This window comes from Vigna unguiculata, chromosome 3 (genome assembly GCF_004118075.2).
Source record: "Vigna unguiculata cultivar IT97K-499-35 chromosome 3, ASM411807v1, whole genome shotgun sequence".
Lineage (NCBI taxonomy): Eukaryota > Viridiplantae > Streptophyta > Magnoliopsida > Fabales > Fabaceae > Vigna > Vigna unguiculata.
The window spans coordinates 46,429,321-46,440,931 of NC_040281.1; the positions used below are offsets into that span (position 1 = coordinate 46,429,321).

Sequence of the window (11,611 nt, forward strand, 5' to 3'; positions counted from 1 at the left end):
GATTGTCTTCCAATTAAATATTTTTTACAAGGAATCCATATGAAACCATCATGATTTTATAATTTGAATAGTTCTTTATGGTGAAATCTTGATTGATTCGGCAGGTTGTTCTTTTTTCATATATGAACTACAAATATGAATTATTGAACTATTATGCAATAATATCTTAAATTTTATAAAAATAAGCTGGCATTCTTTTTTACTATATATATATATATATAATTATATGATTTTATTTATATTTTAATCATATTTTTCATTTTATTTGTTAACTTAAAGTATTATCACATATTATTGTATTATTCACATTATAAGAATTTTTTTGAATAATAAACAATTTTAGTGACAAAAAATAATTAGTCACTATAGTACTATAGTGTAGATACCAATTTATAAACTAAAAACTATTAATGACTAAAATAGTTTTAAAAATTTATAATTGTTCTCTGACCTTAATAACTAAAATAGTTTCTATTATGAATTAATTTTTACATTGGTCATTAATATTAATTACTAAATGAATTGATCTCTAATTAAAAAATTGATCTCTAAACATATTTTTAGTCATTAAAATTAATCATTATTTTTAAGAGTTTTCTTGCTATGTCAAATGAATTGTTAAGTAAATATATATTTTTTGCTTTGAAGAATGTCAAACTACTATTTTATTTTTTCATAATTTAAGTATGCACAATGTAACATATTCAAATATAAAGAAAAAACTACGTACAGGTAACTATTGTTTCCTTTTAAATTCTAAATTTTTCTAAAATTTGCTTACATAACCACCGCTAAAAAAACTCACATTTTGTAAGTATGACTAAGTGAACTGGATTGTCTTTCGTGGTAGTGAATTCTGAACGCTATAGGCATTACTGTTGATATCCAATAGATAGATATACTCTGTTGCATTTACCTTCTTCTTTATTTAATAGGACCAGTGTCTTATTGTCAGGGCCATTTATGAAATTAATGAAGGAGAAACGTAAAAATTATTCAATGCATTCATATGACGCAAGAGTTTATCTACCGATGTCAACTAACCGTACGTGCTCAATTAATGAGTGCTAATAAGATAGAAGAATGATATTTTAATCTATTTTTAATTTATATTTCAATTATTATTAAATTATCACATTACATCAGTAAGAAATTAAAATAATTAAAATAAATGATTTAATAATTATTAAAATACTGAATTTAAAATAAGTAAAAAAAAGAGAGTTAAAATATTATTTCTCAATTAGTTAAAATAACCCATTTAGTGAAATTACTAACTGATACTTGACATCTATACGATATTTTCATATGGGATTATTACTCTTTTGAATTGGAAAGTAGATATATAATTCCATCATAAAATAAGTAGGTGACTTTTAATAATTCCAACTTCCAAAGAGATGCTGATGAAGGGCTAATATCTTGTATGCTTGCCATTTGTAAGAGGCTTGTATGTCTTTATTCACACACACACAAAAAGATTATATATATATATATATATATATATATATATATATATATATATATATATATATATATATGTCTTTGAACTTTCTCATCCTTTCCCCTTTTTTTTCTCAAATAAATGCTTTTGGTTTTCTTATTTAATTCTTTTGGAGTAGCATGAAAATCATGTCTATATTATAAGATAAACATTATTGTCCATTCTTATTTTTTTTATAACTTAAAATAACACTATTTTTGACATAAAGACTAATTGAAAATAAGAATAAGATCAATTTCTTGATATATAAATGATAACTGTTATAAGAATTTATTTAGGATAATGCGCAAGTTCCAAAATAAAACAAGAATTTCTCAGGTGATATAAAAAGATATAATTATTGATTTGGTCTCTTAATTTTTTGATTTAGTTCAATTTGGTTCCTTTATTATTGATTGGTTTAATTTACATTTTTTGGTTTAGTTTACCGTCATAACACGTGGTAGTGGTAATAGTTGTGTTCAATATAGTCATTTATTTACATTTTTTATTCAATTTAGATCCCAATTTTTTAGAACAATTCAATTTTGTCCTTTCCAATTTGAAACCATATTAGTAAATGAGTTTAATTATAACTTATATATACATGTTAAAATAATTGTTTTTAATTTATACATCAAATCACTACACCTAAATATTCATATTATTTTATTTTTTACAAATGTAAAAAATTACAAAGGTAAAAATGTTAAAAATAAAATAATTTGAATATTTAGACAAAGTTATTTGACGTATATATATAAAAAAACTTATTGTAACATGTATATATAAATGTATATATAAGTTATAATTAACCTTATTTACTAATTTGATCTTAAATTGAAAATGAAAAAATTGGATCGTTTTAAAAAATAGGAATACTAAATTGAACAAAAAATTTAATATATAAAATTTTTTAAAAAAATTTTGTCCCTGAAATATATATATATATATATATATATATATATATATATATATATATATATATATATATATATATATATATATATATATATAAAGTGGACTATAATAAAAATAACATCAATTGATTAAATATTTTAATTGAGCGTGTTTTCTAAACTTAATTTGATTAGATATAGGTTGATATATCTTAACACTATTTTGTCCTTTTTCATTTTTTCTATCATTGTAAAAGTTTATTATTTTTAATTACTATATCATCTTAAATAAGGTTATGATAAGAGTGTATGGTATCATTATTTTCCAATTTTAAATAAATTGTTCCATGGTGATCAAGTTGAGAAAACCTGCATGGAGCATTAGTGTTGAATTTTGTTGAACCTTGGATCTGTTGTTTGAAGAAGCAACTTGGCTCCCACGGATTAAACAGCTGGTTTTGAAACTTTTTGAACTGTGTAACATGTGCTACTCAACTTGTTACAGAGCTACCACTCTGGCCAAGTGGAAAATAGATACACATTCAATTATATACAACAAAACAAAACAAAATCAGATTAAACTAAAGTTAGATTCTACAAGAACATCTACAGGTTTTTTTGTTTTTTATCTACACGTTTATCTTTGATTTATATATAAGTTAATTTTATATTATGAAGAAATTAGTTTTATATTTTTTTATGTGAAAGCCTAAATGTATTCATAATCCATTTTTTCTTTTAGAGAACACATCATTTTGAAGAAGTACATCCAAATACTGTAGCAAAGTGTTTACCTTTTGTGCATATTTAGGGCTGTTTCTCCCTGCACTCCCAACAATTTTTTTATACTCCAAATTTTACAAAATTACCTAAAATATCTTTTTAACTTTGACCATTACATTCTAAAAAATAACATTATCGATTGGATTATATATTTTGATTTTCGTAAATCGATTTCTATAATATATTTTAACATCCAGACTTCTGTAATATATTTTAACTTTCTGTAAAATATTTTAAGATTTAATATATATATATATATATATATATATATATATATATATATTCTAAATAGCTGTATATACGATTAATTTAGAAAGTACCATAGAAATCTCTCAATTTTTTATTTATTTTAAATGACACACTGTACGGGTTGATGAGAAGATCAACTTTTTACATTAATTGAAAATGGATGTTGAAAATCTTCACTTTGCTAGGGAAATTTCTAACGAATAATATTTAGAAAAAAACATAAAAACAAGTCTTTTTTAAAATTAAAAACGTCAATTTCAATTTAGGAAACAAAATCCAAATTTAAACAAAACGTAATATTTTAAGCTTACGGAAGAAAAATATTTATTTTTCAAGAGTTAAAATATATTTAGTATTTTTAGTTATATGATTTTAGTTTTACTTCCTAAATTCACACTTAATATTCGGTGACACTTTTCAATATTATAAAATTGAGGAGAGGACTAAATTTACATACAGGTTTAAGAACTAATTAATTTGAAACTATAAAAACTAAAATCAAATTTAACGAAAAAAATACAAATTAAATAACGCAAATTGTTTCTTAATTTTTTTTTCTCCTTTCTTATTATCGAGTAACAAAAAGAACACAGTTTCATTGAATAGAATTTTGATCAAATTTAATCGGTAAGTTTAATGCGATAGTATAACGTTTTTCTTGCGCAGAGATGTGTACTTTCCCAACCTAATGATTTCCAATTAGTCGATAAATCTAAATTCAAAAAGTTTCTGCTATATAAAATATTGGCTTTTTTTTTTTAAAAAGGGTCACTATGACCTAAAATTTGTAAAAATGGGTTCGTTGAATTTTTTTTTGCAAAATAGGATCAAGTCGTCATGGTGGAGGACGACATTAAAGGTGAAGTCGTCCTCCACTGTGCCGGTTTCTTTTTTTTTTTCCAAAAAGCGAAACCGTGCTTTGAGAAACCGGTTTCTATATATTTTGAAAGTGAAGTCGTCCTTGGGCCTGACGACTTCACTTTTTGGTTTTTTTCTTTTTTTTTTACACATTCAGCTTTGTATATATATATATATATATATATATATATTTTAATTATATATTATTTAGTTTTTTTTAAATATTTGTTTACAGTAGAGAAATAAAGTGACATCCTCAATGGTGATTTTTTCGTCAGTTTCTTCTGATTTGGTCAAAACATTTTCTACTTCTTCGTTTGATTTTACAAATTTAGTATTTTATTAAATGATACTTGATAATTAGTAGACTAACTAAACCACAAATAAAATAAACATTAACAAATTAAATATTCAAATATAATTATCGAAAGATTTTTTAATATTTTTTTAATTTGTATCATTTTATCTTCTTAATTTTGTATTAAGGTTTAACGATTAAGTATTTTAGAATTTTTTTAAAACTATTTTTCATATTTTTACTCAAACAAATATTTTAAAAAAACTAAATAATATATAATTAAATATATATATATATATATATATATATATATATATATATATATATAAAACTGAATGTGTAAAAAAAAAAAAAAAAGTGAAGTCGTCAGGCCCAAGGACGACTTTACTTTTAAAATATACAGAAACCGGCTTCCGAGAGCACGGTTTCGCTTTTTGAAAAAAAAAAAAAGAAACCGGCATGGTGGATGACGACTTCACCTTTAATGTCGTCTTCCACCACGACGACTTGATCCTATTTTGAACAAAAAATTCAAACGACCCTTCTTTACAAATTTTTGGTCAAAGTGACCCTTTTTACAAGAAAGCCTAAAATATTTTTTGAATGTATGCTCATCCTTCCCTACGGGGCAAATACCATCCAAGATTTCAATATCTCAATTCCACAAACCATGGAATTCCGAATCCCAGAAACTTCAACCAACAACACTGCTCACAATTTGAACTGTTCCTGTTTCTTCTGCATCTTGTCTGAAACGGTGCCTTCCGTGAGAAGAACCAGAATAGCTAAATACTTCAAACAAATGTCTCTCAGAAACAACCAAGAACATGTGCTGGTCCTAAGTGGGATTTGGAAAATCGCCATGACTAAACCAAACGACCCTGAATTTCCTTCCCTTGGCATCTTCACATGCATGGCCAAACTCATTAGTAAAGGAGTCACTCATAGAAGTTGGCTTCTTAGGCACCAGAACATTTACATACCCTACTACGCGGCACATATCATTGGTTCCTATACCATGACGAAACCCAAGTTTGCCAAAAAAGCTGTTAAGTCCTCAGTGATTCAGCCTTTGCTTGAGCTTCTTCGGGGTAAGATAAGTTGGGTTGAACAAAGGGTTGCACTCAGAGCAATGGGTCATCTAGCCAGACATAAAGCAACTTTTGAAGCCCTTAAAGCATACGAAGTAGAAATCATAGAAGCAGCCACGAACATAGCTTCCACGTGCCTGAACAAGGTATACGATGATTTTGTTGGGTTGAAAAAAACAGAGAGGTTGAAGTACCATAGGAACCTTTTGACAAGAGGGTTTGGAGGGTTTGAATTGGAAAACAGAAAGGCAGAAGAATGGGCCAGCCAGCTTCAATGTTGGTCTCTCTTTCTCCTACACTGCTTTGCATGCAGAGAAAGATCTCTGAGGCTGATATGTAAAAAGAAATTCTTGAAGAAGTTGTGTGGTATGTGGGGGGGACTATCAAACCCCTCTTCACCTTCTGGAATAGGACTTCTGAAAACCCTGTGTCACACACAAATGGGAAGAGAAAGCATAGCGAGTTTGCAAGAAGTTGTAGAGAGTTTGTGTCACGTGTCAAGATCCTCAGATAAAAGGCAACACATGGCTATTGAAAGTCTTGTTCAACTTCTCACAGACCCAGTTACGAGGTATAAAGTGATAGACACAGCAGCTCCAGCGCTTGCTGATTTGGTTGAATTAAGAGATGTGAAAGGGAAATACAAAGTTGGTAAGAAAATCATGCAGGTTCTCTTGCACGATTTCCACAAGATCAAGGTTCGCGAGTTGAGTTTGAGTAGTGAAAGAACGAGGAGAAGGTTGGAAGAAGTATGGGAAATGAAGGTGGAGAGAGTGAAGAGAGAGAAAGTGACGAGCGTGCAGGAAATGAGAGAAAAAAAAGCTTTGTCACGTGTTCTGAAAGAAGAAGGAAGTGAGAGATTTTTTGGTGGGGAGATTGAAGAGGCTGTGGTGAAATACTCAGAGGCTTTAGATTTGTGCCCATTGAAACTAAGGAAAGAGAGAATGGTGCTTCATGGCAATAGAGCTCAGTGTTATTTGCTTCTTAAAGATGCAGAAGGTGCGATCAGTGATGCCACCAGAGCACTGTGCCTATCAGGTGTTGCGCGTCCTCACAGTAAGAGTTTGTGGAGAAGATCACAGGCTTATGACATGAAAGGGCTTGCTAGGGAGAGCTTGATGGATTGTTTAACGTTCATGAACTCAAAGGGGTTCCAGATGCCATACTATGCAGCACGATTTTTCAACAGGCAAATGAATTCCACTTGGCTCTTTGCTTCAGCTCAGTCAAAGTGGTATAACAAACACCCAGAAATGAAAGAACTCGTTGCGAATTTGGGTCAGAAATCGAGGAGAAAAGTGAAAGGTGAGTACTGATTAAAATTTATCTTGTTTTTCTCTCTTTTTTTGTGTGAGTAATTTATAATGGTTATCATATTAGATGAGTTATTAGAGACAGAAACAGTGATTGAAGTGGTGAATGGAAGGGCTTAATAAAGTGTTTTGGTGTTTGCATTGTAGGTATGAGTTGGTATATTGATGTAGAGGAAGGTTTGAGTAAAAGAAGAGAGTGCAAATGTAGAAGGGTGAGTGAGGGTAGAAAATTAGTGACTGCAAATGTTAAGAAGCATTAGGTTGGAGGAGATGGAGCATACTTGATGTCTCTTTTACATTGGCATGCCCTGTACTTTTGCCTTCATTCACAAGAAAAAGGGAAAAATATTCTTCTACCAGTACACCTCCTTTAATTGCTTTCGACCATAAATCATTGAATTTTAATTCTCTCCTGTTTTTTCTCTTTTCATTCTCTGTCGTGCCTCCAAATTAAATTAAACTTATGGTCATTAATTTTAAAATTTTAAACTCAATAAAGAAATCGGACTTTAAATTAATACGCATAAAAGAAGCCAAAAAGAAACTAAACAAGTGCTTAAATAACTAATATCAGCTTAATAAGTATAATCTTGAATTTGAACTTAAATTATACAGATAGAGAATCATTTACTCATATTATAACACCTTGACAATTATTATATTATGTTAGTAATTTTTTCTCTAAGTCTTTTGAGACATAAGATTTAGAGTTTTCAAAACGGTAGTCTGATCCAACCCGACTCGACCCATCACAAGTTGATTATTTAGTGAGTTAATCAAATCCGACTCATTTATTAGCGAGTCAGAAGTATTTGAATCTGCCCCGACCCACGGCGAGTTGGTAGATTAAACGGGTTGTTCATTGGCTCACTTAATTACAAAAATATATAATTTTTATTTATTTTTCATACAAAACTAAATTCTAATTCTAATTAAAATCTAAATAAACTTTAATACAATCAAAATACAAACCAAAATCACAAAAATACAAATGTTAGTAATTTTGGGTCATGCATATATATGATACATAATTAAATGTGTTAGGGTCATTATTTATAAAGCCAAATAATAAAGTGATCTGACTAAATTAAAGATTTGGCTAAAGGCATATGTCATGAAAATAAATATTGTGTAGAGATCAGATAGTAATTTCTAATTTGATGAGGGGTCAAATTAGAAATACTAAAACTTAAGTAATTCAGTTTATAAATGGTCGTGGTCCCCTTCTAAGAGTACACACAGAGTCATAACGTACTCTTCCTGTCCCTTTCTCCCTATCCCCATCAAGAGAGAAAACCAAAGAGAAATAAAGGTGCTCTACAGGAGGAAGATCAAACCAAAGGGAAATAAAGGTACTCTACAGGAGGAGGAAGATCAAACCAAAGGGAAATCAAGGTGCTCTACAGGAGGAAGATCACTATGCATATAGGAGTGCTCTAATATTATCGTTATGGCCAATTCAGGTACGCTTCCTTTTACTATTTACAATATGATTATCAGTATGGGTATGAGATAGTGTTTATGAATTTATGATTGATTATTAGAATCAATATTAGGATCATATTCTGTGTTTATGCTTACAACAAATTATCTATGTGTTGGCTACAAAAAAACCTAACATGACCCAAATGCAAAGCTCAACTCAACAAAAAATACTTATGCAACCCTTTATTTGCGGATTGGTGAGCCAATCTGGCTTATCACAGGTTTACTTCGGGTGAGCCATGTCAAAAATCAACTCGTATTAAAATTTGTAAAAAAATTTCAATTCAACCCGATCTAAATTTATGATGAACCAGATTGACAGATAGGTTCCGACCTATTTTGACCGTCGTAATAAGAGTGTTTACTAAATCAGATTATGGAGAAGGAAAAATACAAGTGATGGCAAAAGGTATTTTGACCCCAATAAATTTTTACGCACATTTTATATTTATTATTTTATCCTTCAATTACTTTATTTTTTTACAAATATAAAAGTTACTTTTTTTTAATGATTAAAATACTTTTAAAACTGAGTTGTAAAATTATGCTGTGAAAGAAACATTTTTCTTTGTGAAGTTTAGCATAATTTATTATAATTATTGTACATAAATTAGTTTTTCTTTTTTAACACTTTTACAATTTTTTTACTCATTAACTATATTATTTATAATCGCTGCACATTCAATTCATTCGTATTAATAATCTCATTTTTATATTTACATCTCTTTTTTTTTTTTTGTATAATGTTTTATTGTATTAAGTAAATTTTTTTATAAAATACGATTATCTTTTCCACATTTAATTCCAGAATGTTTCGTACTTGTCAATGAATAATCATGCAAAATTGGGGTTAATATTCTCTGAAACAAGGATTGCAATTGAGGTCTTGTTTTAAGAAAAATTGTACCTAACGTTTTGTTATCACTAGGTATTTTTATAACAGCGATTATAAAATTAAATAAAAGATTTACCTTATTAAATAAAATATAAGTTTATTTTCTCATAAAATGTTAATACAAATAAAAGTAATGTTTCCAAACAATAAATTTAAAAAGGTACAACTATAAATATAAGTTTAAATAATTCTTTTTTTTAAAAATAACTTTATTTCTATAAATTTAAATAAAAATATAATTCTATGAAAGTAAAGTTTGAGCAGTTTTTCATAAATAATAAAAATATAATTCTATGAAAGTAAAGTTTGAGCAGTTTTTCATAAATATTTCCTTTGTTTACTTTATCCTAAAAAATAATTAAATAAAAATTAGAAACAGCTGTTATAGATAAAGTAATTATTGTTAAAATTAAATTAAGTATTAAGAAAATTTAGAATTTGATACAGAATTTAAGTTATATATATATATATATATATATATATATATATATATATAATTATGTCTAAAATTAATATACTTAAAAAAAATACATATTTGATTTTAATTTTTATTGATATTTTTTAAGACATCCAATATTTGTGGTTGGACCGATACGACTAAATCACGACTAGAAATATGATAGCATACTTAGCATATAGAGAACGCAAATTTATTAAGTAAATCTTCGCATTTGACACTTACGTTTGAGTATATGCGTATTCTAACTTATCCTTTGTTTGGATGGTGTGATGATAGTGAAAAGAACTTAATGTTTTTTCTAAATTATTTTTAAAATTTTTATTTTATTTTTAAATTAATTGTATATCAATCTAATTTTATACTTTATGAAAATGATATAAATATTCTTCCTATCAAATGGTAGGACATTTTATTATAGTTCAAATGAAAATTCCTTTTGTCTCATACAAATACTTTACGTACAGTTTGCTAAATAGAAAATTTTACTTTATTTTCATTTTTATGTAAGAACGAAATATATACATTGAATTTAAAAATAAAACAAATTTTTTTAAAATATTTTGAGTAAAAGAAAAACAAATTTATCATTAAATTCAAAAATCAAGTTATTTAGATTAAATGGTAAAAATTAAAGGAGAAAATAAATTATAGACATTTTTTTATTAAAACTTGTTTAATATTATTTTTATTATTATTAGTTTTTATTGTTATTTTATAATATTTTATATGCATGCAGATATATAAAATCTTTTATCTGCATTGCAATAACCAATTAATCAGTAAAGATGTAAACTTTCTTCAAATCTTTAGTCAATCAGTCTTACACAAACAATTTGGCATTTCTAGTAAAACAAATCTGCTTCATTATTTTATTACGTAGCGTTTCTTTTCTTTTCTCTTGTCTTTGGAAGGAAACAAACAACGAATTGGTTGGTTAGATTGGAAAAAAAATTCTTGCAGTAGGCAATCTGTTCATTTTACAGTTCATATACGCCATTTGAATTTAAAAATGATGGAGGGTTGTCATGTCTTTGAAATTTCACTCTAAAATTCCAACTTTTACATATTTGTGGGCCATTGCGTAGGTTATATCAATCAATTATAGGTTTATGATCTTTATTAGGTATGTTTGGCAGCAGAAGTGATGCTAAGTAGCTGCTAAAGAAATATTGTTCCTTGTTTTACCTGTCACGCACTCCTGGCTTCAATATGCAGAATATATATACATAATACATTGCATAGCTCAATCATTCCTATATGCAGAAAAGAAAACAAATCAAATATTTTTTAAGAATGATTGAGAAGATATTATTAAAGTTATGCCTACCCAAAAGTGTAAAGATGCTTACGGTCAGATTAATTAATTATTTCAATCATATATGTAACTTTTTCGCTTGGTTTGATATTTGTGATGCAAACATTTTTGTTTAAACTTTTTTTTTTCTAAAAAACCATTAATTTTTATATCTTTTATTAAATTTTTTCGAAAAGTAATCAGAAGTTAAAAAGAATAAAAGTTCTAATTACAATAAAAACAATTTAAAGCAGCTTCTCATAAAATAATTATTTTTAACTGTACACTCGTTTTTGTATAACTCGGAAATCGTAATCACGAAGTTATTTTAAACTAGGATCTTTTTTTTTTAACAAACTGATCCTAGTAAAGTTCTTTGTATAATGTTTTATTTTTTGGTTTTAAATTCCATTTATCCGCAATTCACATTTGACTCGAGCTAATGTAAACTGAGCCTGTTGAGTTTATTTAAAAGGATACATTTCTTTTAATATTTTTTTTTT

The 11,611-nt window shown here is 27.3% G+C and overlaps 1 protein-coding gene across 1 annotated transcript; it reads left to right on the forward strand.

Moving 5' to 3' along the window:
* Nucleotides 1-4,942: 4,942 nt before the first annotated feature.
* On the forward strand, nucleotides 4,943-7,333 carry LOC114179174. Its single transcript, XM_028065415.1, has 2 exons — nucleotides 4,943-6,966; nucleotides 7,122-7,333. Exons 1-2 carry the CDS (start codon nucleotides 5,178-5,180, stop codon nucleotides 7,232-7,234), a joined length of 1,902 nt encoding a protein of 633 aa, XP_027921216.1. The 5' UTR covers nucleotides 4,943-5,177; the 3' UTR covers nucleotides 7,235-7,333.
* The last annotated feature ends 4,278 nt before the right edge of the window (nucleotides 7,334-11,611 follow it).

Coding starts and splice junctions, on each gene's coding strand:
- LOC114179174 (XM_028065415.1), top strand. CDS start 5,178: ATGCTCATCCTTCCCTACGGGGCAAATACCATCCAAGATTTCAATATC. Junction 6,967..7,121: donor ATCGAGGAGAAAAGTGAAAG/GTGAGTACTGAT, acceptor TTTGCATTGTAG/GTATGAGTTGGTATATTGAT.